Consider the following 14,045-nt stretch of genomic DNA (forward strand, 5'->3'; position numbering starts at 1 on the left):
CAACTCGTACTTCATGTGCTACAAACTTTTAGCGAGAAACTATTGACGATTTTCCTCAGTGAACGAGTACTTGTTGTGTCAAGCAGACAGCTGTTGCCTATATATAATAGGAACAATGACGAACAACGTGGGTGACGTCACTAGGGTTTGTGTCACCCAGTGCGGTAACTCATGGTGTCACCCCTCTTAAATTCAATAAAATAAATTTTTGATAGACAATCATTTTGGTGTCACCGCCTCTGATGGTGTCACACGGTGCGGTCCGCACCACCTTAGTGACGCCACTGGCACAATGTATTGTATTTTACCTTGAAGGAAGCTTTTACATTTAAAATTTGTTATTTATGATGTGTTAAATAAATGTTTTAGCATTAATAGGAAGCCAAACTGGCTCGTGTTGTTGAAAAATGAACCTTTAACTTCAAGACCACTTCATTTTTTTTTATTTTTTTTTTTAACGGAAATTATTTAAGATTGTAACAAGATATATGTTCCATTGCCGGATTTGTAAATTGGAGATACAAGAAAATTGTGACTCCGGTCTTATACAATTTTCAACTTCCGGCCAGGAACTATGTACATGACAGGCTAAATAATGGATCCCAAACTTTTCATTTCTGCAAGATCAATGGGGCAAACAATGTTATGATTGGTATGAAAGTGAGCTATATTTGCTTTAGCTTATAATTGTCAACTGAAACAGCGAAAAAGTTGTTAGGTTGTAAGCGGTCAGCTGGCGTCATATATTTTCGAGACTAATTGGTCTTTCTTCATCAGTGCCTAAATTGTATTCTTAATTTTTACATAAATTTTTAAATCCATAATCAGTTATTAGTGACAACATTAATTAGAGCTTTCATGATTTACATAGATTTAAAGCTACAGCGTTTATGCATGTCAATGGCTTGGTTTATTTAATATATTTTTTGCCCCTGCTCTCGGTAAACGTTTGCGTGGCTGTCACTGATGCAGGAAGTATCCATTCCAGGTAAATGATATATTTTCACCGGTATGCGGAGAACTCGCCCCATGGAGAACTCTCCCTGGGAGAACACATCCCAATGTATCTGGAAAAGTCGCCCCAGAGTGGTTGGAGAAGTCACCCCAATTGGTTGGAGAAGTCACCCCAAAACTTGTCACCCAGATAACCTTTTTAATAACAGAATTAAATTATCTTTTACGTGATTCATATTATGATTTTTATATATACGTGATCACAAAATAGATATTAACTGGTAATCGTAAAAAGCAATATTATAGTATTATTTCTGAGGATGACAGTATAGTGATTAAAAAGGATGATAAGTCAAACACTTATTATTATGAATCAGGATTATTTTAAAGAAGTTGAACGTCATTTAAATGATGAAAAATACTACAAACATATTCTGGAAGACCCGTCAATAGAAATTAAATAAAAAAATTCTGCATGCATTAATGAGATCGCTAAAAATAATAATGACGTATATGAGGAATTTGATAACTTTCCCTCTTAACATACATACACCTCAATTCTACATATTACCCTAAACTCATAAAAATCCTGAGCATAATTTACCTTTAAATTTTCCAGGTTGTAAATCATATCCTGAAAACCTATCCAAATTTATTGATAGTGTTTTACAACCTTTAATGAAATCACTAATCCTTTCATTCATTAAAGATACAACTACTTTCATAAAAAAGTTGAAGTCTATTCCACAACTATCTGATAATTTCAGTCCTGGTATCTTTAAATCACTATATACCAACATTCCGCATGCAGATGGTATTGAAGCATGTAAATATTTTCTTGATAACAATCCTAATAATAGCACACTATTTAATAAGATATTTGTAAAATAATAAAACTTATCTTGGAAAATAATTATTTTCAATTTATTAATGCGAATTACATACAGATAATGGGTACATCAATGGGTATTAATATGGCTCCTTCATACTCTTCCCTTTCATGGGTAAATTAGAAAAGGATTTTCTTCAAAACGAAAAGTTTAAGCCATCTCTTTGGTTCAGATTTTTAGATGACATATAGCCAGTCCAAAAGATACTAACGCATTATTTCAGGTGAATGTCAGTTACAAAATTCGTTGAATAAATTACAAACATACTTACAAAATAGAAATTATCCTACACATGGAAAAGTTGAAAAATTGCAAATTTTATAGATTTAATAAGTTATTAAGTTGAAGAAAAACAACAATAAATAAAGCATTAACAACCATGTGGTGACATCTCAGAATTACTTGGGGTGACTTCTCCAGGCAAAGTGGAGTGACTTCTCAGACCACCATTGGGCGATTACTCCTGACACCTGGCATGAGTTCTCCCAGGGCGAGTTTTGCATGGGGCGAGTTCTATGCTATTCATTTTCACCTGTCTACATAAGAGGACTTTTTGGTAGGATTTTTCTGTTTATTCTTTTGTAAAGTAGGAATTATTTTCAGATTGAATTTGGCATCACATGTAAAAAGACAGATTTGATGAGAATAGGTTGTCGTTTATATTGCACTTTAGACAATATTACACACCAGGTTGATTTACTGATAATGTTGACATAGTTTTGTTTTAACAGCATTACTTATGTTTGTAAAACATGTGCATTAACATAAATTTTGATAGGTTGTGTTTTATTTTAAAGAAACACTGTTCAAGATAATAAGTCACTGCAGGTCTTAGCCATTGTAGATTCTACAAAAGCATCACATGTGCAGGCAGTACATCTAATTGCATTATTTATTTTTCATCATTTACATAGCAGTGTGAAATAAAATTATGACAATTCTGAGGAGGTTTTACCAAAGTTCATTTACTTTTTTTGTCATCATTTTCTTTTATATGATGATACAAGCATAACATCTGGCATTAACCAGCCAGCCCAGATTGCCATCTGATGGCAGGAAGTAATATTGTTATGCATAACTGAATCTGCCAGGTGGGTGTCACATTTTTAGTGTACATTAACACCTGGGACAAATAGCAGACCCATAGGTTGCCCATAACAATTGATTTTTCATCTTAAAAATCAGTTTTGTTATAAACCATAGCCATTAAAGATCTAGTTGCTTGACAGGGCAATGACTGTCATTCACTTTGTTCAAAGTTAAACTTTAGTCACATGCTGCCAGTCAGTTATTTACTCCTGCCTGATCAAAGTTTGTGAAGAGCTTGTATATAATAAGATAAGAAAATTGCCTTTTGATTTGGGTTGTTAAGGTCAAATGTCAGATATATTGCAGTTCAAAGACAAATGGGATTTTGCAGAATAACTTTTATTCAAGAGTAAGTTTTCTTGTCAAACCTTTGTGGGTGGCTTGCACATAGGTTGATAGAGAAGCCTGTATATTTTGGGGTCTACAGGTCAAAGGCCATGGTCCTAGTAAGTAATATAAGAAAAAATGGCTTCAGCACAGCACAGATAACTCAAGACCATATACATTGACCACATGTTGAAAGCATGTTTAACAAAATCTTAAGAGTCAATAAGTCCATACTAGTGTCTGCATATAGGACTGTTTAACACAAGTCATATATGTAATAGTCTAATCATGTTATTCTGGTTTTCACTTCATAAAAAATTATTTTTTCTTGTGTTGATTCAGAACTTTTTACAACCCACAATTTTGAGAGCAGATGCAATTCACCTTGCAGCGGTGTTGCAGTTTTCAAGCTAGCTTTCATGCTAGGTAGCATAACTGTGGATCACAGAATACATATGTACAACATGCTAAAATGCTAGATATAGTCCTCAAAATATTAATAGATGCAAGAATAAAATAATATAAACTAATATACCATCCTACCCAGTCCTGAGTGAATGGGTCAATAAAGGGAAAATCAAATTTTTTTAAATGCCTGCTGCAAAGAAGAGTGTATTATGTTTTAACTTCAGTCTATCTGTTACCTTATCATTTCTGCACAATAACTTAGGTTGTCCACCATCTGAACTTTGTGGATGGGTTGCACTTGGGGCAATGAAGATCTATTTCAGGATCATAAGCTCAAAGTTCATTGTCACTGTAACTGAAAGAAGGTCATTTTGTTCAAAAAGAAAAAAACTGTTTCTGCACAAGACCTTCTCATTTGTGCTTCAGAGACCCCCAAATTTGTAATTCGACCCCTTGTTGTGATACCAAAGTTTGTTTTTTACTCAGTCTGACCCCCAATCTTGAGACCAAGGAAATTTTTGACTTTCGGTCTTGCAACCCTGGGGGATACACTGAACACAATTAGTTCTACATCACAAAGACCAAACAGTGTGGATGACTTGCACTTGGGGTGAGGAGGAAGCCTATTGTTGAGGTCATAAGGTCAGAAATCAAGGTTACTGTCTGTGGTCTAAAGGTCAGAGGTCAGGATCACTTTGAAAGAATATATTTTTTTATTGCATTACTAATTTAGATTTTTTTAATACAGTTTTTGGAGGGCTTGCATTTAAGGTATGCAAGAGGCCTAATAATATTGGGATCAAAATTCAAGGTCAGATATAAATTGCCTCTGCAGAATAACTTTTGTTCTAGAGTCATTTCCCTAACCAAACTTTATAAAAGCCTTGCAGTTATCATAATAAAGAAACTTTTAGAATCCGAGGTCCCAGGGTCAGATGGCACAGACATGGTAAGTCTAATAAGAAAATAATGGTTTTTGCACAATAAGTTTACTTTTGAAACTGCAGTTCTTGACCAAAGATCAAGGTCACTGAAACCCATGGGTCAGTACACTCTCAAGTCAACCAACTAGTTCAAACATAGAGGACTATTACAAATGGTCCTTTCACATTGTACTTGTTTAATTTAGGCCTGTGGTCTCAGCTTTAGTTGCAAAATCAAAGGACTTTATGTTTTGTGAACTATGGTTCTAATAGTGTTAATACTGGTTGTCAGGGTTACTCAAATCCTGTGACTTTAGCCCACTAAAATGTGATTTCTAGGGAAGACAATGATAATAGCTTCTGAAGCAGGTTTTCAGAATAGTAAAAAAACGAAGGAAGAAAAACAAAATATATCTTCAGTTTTAACTCATTGTGTTGCATATACGTTTACATGATATAAATGATTGTTTTTGTTTTTATTTTTATGTCTTCTCTGCCCTGTCACAGTGGCGTATATTTCTTTTTTATATTATTATGAATTGTTTTTTTTATTCATGATAATCTAATAATGTTTACAGTGGCTTCTGAAGAGTACTAAACCGCTGATTACATTCTGGTTTATTTCAGCACTGATTGATTGGAAAAAGATACACAGTTTGTAAGAATGACATATGACATGAGAGAAATTTAAATAGAAACCTTCGTAGAACAATGAGTGATTATGGAGGAAATGCCTTGCCGACACATGCCATCTACCCTACCTCACAGTAAGTTTTGTAACGTGTTATCAGAATGTTAAACAAACTTTACAAACTTTATGATCCTTCAGTGTTAATGATTAAAATTGAAAATTTCTGAAAATATATCTTCGGAACTAGCTTAACACTTGGATATCACTAGTGTCAAGTTGCCAACAAAACACAAAGACCACACAGAGAACAGCACAGATAAAATCTTGTGTGGTGAAATGTCTTCATGTGGGTCATGTGTTATGTATTCTTGGTATTTAGTTGGCAACACCATGACTCGAGTGTTGCACCAATATAATAAATGATTAATCAAACCTGTCTAATTATTGTTAATGTATGTTACCATTAGTGATAATAGTAAGTCATTTTTTGTAGTTTGCCAGGCCTTAAGGCCACTGTTAGTAAAGAAACACCTTTGAACTGTTTGTTCTAAAACGTGCTCAGCAAATTGACTAAATCGATGGTAAGCATTAGATATGGTTACCATAACAGAAACAAAAACTTTTAAATGATGTTTTTTCTAAAACAGCTCAGCAGAAATTTACTAAGCTTGACAGCATCGTGGCACACAAAGGGCTTTCAGACTGGTGACTGTTGCTAAAAATGGAAAAACATTAAACAAGTTTTATCTCATAAAGGTACCATACAGAATTTAACCAACTTTGCCAGAAACAGTTCTTGCATTAAAGGTCTTTTTTAACACGTCATGCTGGTGTGCTTTCAAATATGGATCAAAGTCTTTAAAGTTGAGGCATTCAGATATCTGCTTTCATAGCATGTGCAATAAATGGCATTGGAAGAAGTTTCTGCAAAAAGATTCCTACTGTTCCAGAACTGCTCTTGCATTTTTAACTCTTATACAGTTTTGCCAGCCAGGTAAGCATTCTCAGGCCCACTTGGAGTTCTTGTTGAGATCATTTGATTCCAGTGATACTAGTCAATTTTGATCAATGTTTCTTCACAAATAGGTTTGGTTTATCTTGTGTTCCTGAATTTATAAATACCATGATGCTCATCTATTGTAAACAGTTCCCAGTTCCCAGTGAAATCATCCAGTTAAACCAATTCTTGCAGAGATCTCAGAAACGCTTAATTATGCATATTTGCATGCACATTGTTGACCTGGGACAAAGAAAATCACCCATGTAGGAGTCCTCCGTATGCACTTTTTTGTTGCAAACAGGAAACTTTTGCGACACAATAAATATTTTATAATCGCTTTGAAAATCACTAAATGAAACAGTACTTTTATTTAAGTTTGTTGATGACTTCCTTTGATCAAAGGTCATTGCCTTTCTTTGATGATGGTGCATGTGTTATTGAATGTGCCGCTAAAGGCTCTCAATGAAGGACCAAACAAATACCTGTTTGTTATTGTTGCAGCAACATCAGATAATTGTAGAACATTGAGACAGATTTTTTAAAATTTGTTTAGTATATATTGGTGCTTCAGATGTAATTGCAGCAAAACCTTCTTTTCTGGTACATTTTTAAAAAACAATTGTTGTATGGTCGACTGTAGTCATTTTCCATTCCCGCCTTCAGAGGTGGTTGATTGTAGCTAGTCAGTTGCATGGCTATTTTCGTTATATTACAGCATATAGTATCAAGGCCAGACATCAGCATAAGTGGATTATGATATAACAATGCACTGTTAGAGTGGTTTGTCAATATGAACATAGGATTCGTTTATGTAACAATAGATTCCAGTGCATTTTTGTATCCATGTTTGCAGCTTCCTGTCATGGTGCATTTGGATTTCTCCATTCCAAACCCAAGACTGTACATAGTTTTTATCAGCCAAAAATGTTGTCACCAAAAATATCGCCAGATGGTATATTTTGTTGCTAGTAAGGATAAAATAAATCGCAATTTGTGACATTGGCAAAGCCCAGCGTGATCCCTTTTATGTGTTCATTGCTGATTGTAGCCATATAAATATTGTATGCAACCTTGAATTCAAGACTTGGACAAAATGCCGTTTGCAGATTTGGATAATTATTTTGGGGTTAAACAGAAAACTGATGGAGATTTTAAAGAGATTCAGAACTGTGATAAAGTTGCTAGAACTGATAGTTTGTATGGGACAGTAGCCAAGTGTAATAATGTGTGTGATGCCTCATTTAGAGTTTGGTATAAAAAACATTCCTTGGATTGACAAAATTCATTCTGATGGACAAACAAGAGCTATATGCCAGTGGTGTAAAGAATGTGGAAATTAAACTCAATGGCAACCACTGGTTCTTCTAATCTGCAAAGTTCCACATTTTCTAGGCATGAGACATCTAGAGACCACCTACTTGCTAGGAAGTCATAAAATCATTGAACTGCACACTGACAGAAGCCTGTACAACTCTGCTTCAAGAGTACAGAGATGTATTTCCAGACTTTGCAGTCCTAGCTGCAATTGTGTTGGTGTCACCAGTGACATCTGTAGCATGCGTGAGAGGCTTCAGTGTGCAGAACAAAATCTAGATGAAGGAAAGGTCCAGAATAAAACATAAGACCTTAACACAATTGATCCGAGTCAAAGAAGATGTACCTAGTGTAGAGGAATATGATCCAAAGCCAAGCATCAAAACATTTTGTGAATGCAACATAGATGAAAGTGAACTATATTGTAGTTAAAAAAATATGATATTTGTACATTATTTAAATTTCAATACATAATATTTTAAAGAATAATAAATAATTATAATATAATAATAAAATAATAATAAAAAAGTTTTGTGTCTGTTTATTCCTGGCATTTTAATGGATATTTAGTCACTTCAGAATGCTTCTGGGAGGGGACTGCAACTTTTGCTGGTGGGACTCCTATTTTTACCAAATTAGGAGTCCTTGACTCCTAGTTTTAAAATCCTAGTGAGACCTCTGTCTTGGATAAATATATTTAATTTGTAATGACCGTCAGTATATTGTTATGTGTCTTACAGATGAAATAGACAAATCAAAGTAAGATGAACAAGACTTGACTAGACTGTTTGAAATTTGTGCAGCCAAAGTTTCAATAGTGTTGTTGCTATCACATGGTATTTTGTCTGTACTTGCCTCACTGCTCTGGTGGCCTAGTGGTTAGAGCATCTGCCTCGGATGCAGTAGGTCACGGGTTCGAACCCGGGCTGAGTCATACCAAAGTTTATAAAAATGGTACTAACAGCTACCTTGCTTGGCACTCAGCATTAAATGGTTAGTGTTAGGACTGGTCAGCCTGGTGTCAGGATAATGTGACTGGGTAGAACATCATGCTAAATATCTGTGGTATGATGTCCCAGTGTTAGGCATCTCTATAATCTGCCACACAGCAGACATCATAGTGATATCCACACACACACTTGGTAGTCTTGCATTAATAAACAGTATAATTATATATATATTTGTCATCTGTGGGATATATATATACAAATAATACTAATTAATTACTAGACTATTATCAAGCATTGTTCTGTATGAATCCAGGGATAGCACTTTCCATTCTTTCTGGTGTATATTTATAATTCTCTATAATTAATTCTATATACCTTGATTTCTTTCATAGGAATCTGGAATGACTGTAGATACATGAGAATTAATTAATAGGTCTTCATGCGAGTGTGTCTGCTACACACGAGCACATATAACACTGATTGAGTACCATCATTTTTTGGTGATGTGTGCTTAGTCATGAGGGAATATGGGCTCATTTGTGCAGGCAAGGCAATGGGTGCCGTTTACTCATGGACCTTGGTTCGAATCTCCATAGAGTACGAATTAAAAATTCTCTAACCTGTATGATAGTATTATTTGTATCAAAATATTAATTCTGCCTAATATTATCAATCATTCTTCTTCATTCTTCTATATAAATCCAGGGATAGCACTTTCTGTTCTGTCTGGTGTATATTTATAATTCTCTCTCACTCTTTCTCTCTCTCTCTCTCTCTCTATATATATATATATATATATATATATATATATATATATATATATGACTGCTCTGGTGGCCTAGTGGATAGAGCATCCGCCTCGGATGCGAGCATCCACCTTGGATGCGAGCATCCACCTCGGATGCAAGCATCCGCCTCGGATGCGGGAGGTCATGGTTTTGACCTCGGCCGAGTCATACCAAAGACTAACCAAAAAAATGGTACTAACAGCTGCCTTGCTTGGCGCTCAGCATTAAGAGATTAGTGTTAGGACTGGTCGGCCTGGTGTCAGGATAATGTGACTGTGGGGGACATCATGCTACATGTCTGCGGCATGATGTCTCAGTGCTAGACATCACTATAAACTGCCACACTGCAGACATTGTAGCGATATGACTGAAAAATTGTTAAAGCTACGTTAAAAATCTAAATCACACACGCACACACACACACACATATATATATATGAATTACTTAACTTTTAAAATTGCTTATCATTGCTCCATGCTTTTTCACAGAGAGGAAGGACTGTCAAACTCGCTCAACAGTGCATGTCAGATATTTGAAGCGGTTCATTTTAAGCCATTTCAGATTCAAAAATAGTTTGTTAATTTGGATGAAGGTTTTCCAAGTTGGATTTATGCCTTGTTTATCAAGCTGGGGAATAGGAATTGTACAGCAGAAGAGAGTACGATTGTGAGGGAGGCTAATAGAAACAAATCCATTAGTTTAATACTTTAAATTTTGTGTATTGTTTCTCTAGGGTTTAATGTTTGAACACGTTTTCCTTGCAGGGTGGCAGTCTACATTGGCCTGCTGGTGGTGGGCAAATTCCTCAGATCCGTGGGTCTGTTCATGTGTTACGATCTCCTTAAGATAGTGCCTGTAGTCTTATTTATGTTCATCATCAAAGCTGGGTAAATATAACTTTGTTTTAACATTGGAGCACAAAAATGTATGTTTTCCCTATTTAAATTGTTGTCAAGTTTTTGATTATCATAAAAAGAATTAGCATTGTATATATTGGTGATACAGAACTTCTTCCGGGTGTACAGATTGTCCTGGTTTACTGTTAATGGTAAGAGATATCGTCCACCAGGTCATACAGAGAATGCTGACAGAACATTGAAACCATATGATTTCCTTGTGAAGTACACTACAGCCATGTGCTTTGGCCATAATGTGGAACTATTCTTGGATGGCACTATTACTTTCCAAGTAAATACCATTGTTGGTCATGAAATGGTTGATTATTCACTATACCAGAAATTATTTGCTCTCCTGAATTTGTATTCCAGATATTATTCCCATTTGGTTGTGGTATTTTCTCATTATCAGTTAGTTTCTTTCTTGTTGTTCTCCTCTTTGTTTGAAATTGTTTATTTTAAGATGAATTAATGTTTGATTTTTCCAAATCAAGAATTTGTTTAACTCCTTTTCATAAGAAACTAAACTTAAAAATGCTTCACTAGCAGCTTTTGTTGACTTCCTATGGCAGAAATCAGGTGACAATAGAACACAGGAAAATATAAATTGTTTAATTGAAATGAATTTGCCATTTGAAGTAGATCAACTTTGGGTATTTTTTGGTGCACCAGTGTCAACAATGGTGTAGTACACTCTTAAATGAATAGCTGAAATAAGTCACCATTGGTGGAATAACTCTTTATATTGCTTGTAGATGTCATCATACTGTGTGTATTCATTAAATAGACCCAGAAGAAGAACCATTGCATTTTCATTGGGAGCTGTATTTGTAGAGAACAATACAGGAAAGAACTATTTGGTGGGATCTAATGGTCAAAATGGTATTTGTTGTAGGCTAGCAGCATCAGTATTTGCTATTTATGTTCTTCTGAAATAGTGATATAATTTCCTAATCATAATTGATTGGCTGTGATCAGCCATTGCACTGAAGTATGGCAGTGGACAGGAATGATAACTTGTTGCTCAAAAATACAAATTACTAAATTACTTGGGTTAAAAATAAGTCACAACTGACTATTTAGTTAGGAACCTTATTGCAGTGTCTCATAACATTTAAGTTAGGAATCATATTTCAGTATCATAACTATTCAAATAGAGTCATTTCTGTCTTTTCAATTAGGAATCATATTTCAGTATCATAACTATTCAAATAGAGTCATTTCTGTCTTAACTTTTCAATTAGGAATCATAATTCAGTATCATAACTATTCAAACAGAGTCATTTCTGTCTTAACTTTTCAATTAGGAATCATATTTCAGAATCATAACTATTCAAATAGAGTTATTTGTATCTTAACTTTTCAATTAGGAATCATATTTCAGTGTGTCTTGACTTCTCAGTTAAGAACCTTATTTCACTGTGTCATAATATTTAAACTAGGAATCATTTCAGAATGTCTTAACTTGTCAACTAGGAATCATATTTTAGGAATCATATTTTTGCATTTGCTATGTGCATTAGAAAATTATGAATGCATGTCGTTATGGATCATCATAAAAATGAAGAAGTTAACTTCAAAGAGTGCAGATCATTCTCAAATGTTCAAAAGTTTGTAAATGATCTTAGTCTTTTTGAAAATGTATCATTACTGAGAATCGTCTAAATTAAAATAGATTACATTTAATGATTTGTACCAAAATAGCATATGTATCAAGTGGAATTCTTGGTCCATATTAACAATTTGTAATGTTTTCTGTAGGAGTGCAGTCCCTTTGATGTTCCTTCAGAAACCTTTTTCATCAGGGAAGAATTTGACAAAGAATCAGGTATGTACACTGTATGCTGATAGTTATTTAAAAGTTAGGTTTATAGTGGGTATCTGTGCTTTATAGAAGATTGCATCCATTCAATATGAATAACAGGGTTCCCACGCTACTGGGAAATTGGGAAAATGTTGAGGGAAATGATAATTTGTTTCCCGACTGTGAAAAGTCATTGAATTTTGCAAATATTGATGAAAGTTATGAAAAATCCAGGAATTTTCTGCCTCCACCTGATGCCCGAAACAATCACGTAATTGAGTCATAACTGTGTGTGTGTGATTTGGATTTTTAACATAGCTTTTAAAAAAATCAGTCATTTCGCTACAATGTCTGCAGTGTAACAGTTTATAGTGATGTCTAGCACTGGAGCATCATGCCACAGACATGTAGCATGATGTCCCACCCAGTCATATTATCCTGACACCAGGCCAACCAGTCCTAACACTAACCTCTTAATGCTGAGTGTCAAGTGAAGAAGCTGTTAGTACCATTTTTGTAAGTCTTTGGTATCACTCGGCCAGGGATTGAACCCATGACCACCTGCATCCAAGATGGATGCTCTAACAACTAAGCCACCGGAGCGGTTGAAGAGTCGTAACTAAACTGATCATGAGTTAAATTTATCAAGTTCTAACCAGAATATTCGGAGGGTGCAGTATGGATCATTTGGATGCATGCAATAAACATATATGCTGAGCCAGTCCAAATGCTCAGTGGATTAAATTCGTCTAGTAGACTTTTATTTTCAAAGTTAGCTCGATATCCATATTTTTTGTACATAGAAGGTATGAAAACCAGTCTAGCATCACAAGAGGCCAACATGTTTGTGGCAAATTGTAGCTTACCTTATGGCCGAGCAAACTTAAACGTTGTTAGATTGAATGATATATTCATGAAATCAATATGAAAATTACTTATTTTCTCAGAAATTATGAGAATTCAAATTGTTATGTCTTTAATCTGCTGAAAGACGTGATAAAAATATGGCGTTGATGAAATCTTTCCTGGTACTTGAGATTTGCATTGCTAGTCACATGAGTACACAAATCTAACAACCAACATTTTCGAATGTTGTAGAGAAAAAAATATTAAATAAAAGTCGTATGCTGATTGTAAAAAAAATACAAAAACGAAAGAACACAAAATTCTCCATATTAATATATTCTGAGAACAACTTCTGGAGTTTTGTTGTATCAAGTGACTACCACGTTGATAAATCAGACTGGCCGGATTGCTGGTTTTTACAAAAAAGTATATTTCATTTAATATAATTAAATTTCTGTTCAACAACATTACAAAGGAGTTTGTTGTTGATATCATATGGCTATTGGACTTCCGATGTCCTCATTTGAGATTTGTGAAGTCATGTGACTAGTAATGCAGGTTTCATCTACACCATAGTTTCATCTTGTTTGACTGCGGATTAATGACATAACGATTATAATTCTTCCATTTCTGAGAAAATAATGGTGCAAATAAAGGTTATTTCACCGGATTGGATTCATGCGATGGTCGTCCTTGAGTTATGCGTTGGTACATCACTGTCTTTTGAATGTATGTATGTAGTTTTTCAGTCTTCTTGCGATTCTGAAGTGATAAAAGACACCTGAGAAAAGTCGAATCGAGCGGAGGGTTGTGGTCACACTTGCACTCCTTGTGTTCATTTATACTACCGATAAGGTGATTTCATCTTGTCAGAGATTTCGCCGTACTTTATTTATTGATAAAACATCAGACTCCTGTGCTTGACCTGGTAACCCAGAAAAATCCTATTTAGAATCATACAGCTACCTACATTTTATAAAAGATGGAAATGTATACCTTTAAAAAATTATGTATCTTAATCAAAGTTTCCAAGTTGTTCCACACGTACAAAATCGTCTGCTGCCCAACATGTCAGCTTGCCACTTGAACGGGATTCTCACAAAATTTCCCGGCGTATAGTCTGTTTCTAAATTCTTTAGTAATTTTTTTCCCCATAAACAAGACGTTGTAAACACTTTACACCTTATTCATTATTGTTTCTCTTCCACATAATAACTCTTTTTT

The 14,045-nt window shown here is 34.7% G+C and overlaps 1 protein-coding gene across 2 annotated transcripts in view; it reads left to right on the forward strand.

The window, feature by feature from the left end:
* Positions 1-521: 521 nt before the first annotated feature.
* Positions 522-14,045, forward strand: part of LOC149801581 (proton-coupled zinc antiporter SLC30A5-like) — a 99,042-nt gene continuing 85,518 nt past the window's right edge. The window contains exons 1-4 of one of the 2 annotated variants that reach the window (XM_089955814.1): positions 522-660; positions 5,219-5,358; positions 10,040-10,162; positions 11,933-11,999. In XM_089955814.1, the coding sequence (XP_089811940.1) occupies positions 5,303-5,358; positions 10,040-10,162; positions 11,933-11,999 (246 nt within the window). In that variant the 5' untranslated portion in view covers positions 522-660; positions 5,219-5,302. The remainder of the gene's footprint in view (positions 661-5,218; positions 5,359-10,039; positions 10,163-11,932; positions 12,000-14,045) is intronic. The other variant, XM_089955815.1, reaches the window with a different exon arrangement.

The sequence above is a fragment of the Sinohyriopsis cumingii genome, chromosome 4 (assembly GCF_028554795.1).
Source record: "Sinohyriopsis cumingii isolate HCF-2022 chromosome 4, ASM2855479v2, whole genome shotgun sequence".
NCBI classification, from domain to species: domain Eukaryota; kingdom Metazoa; phylum Mollusca; class Bivalvia; order Unionida; family Unionidae; genus Sinohyriopsis; species Sinohyriopsis cumingii.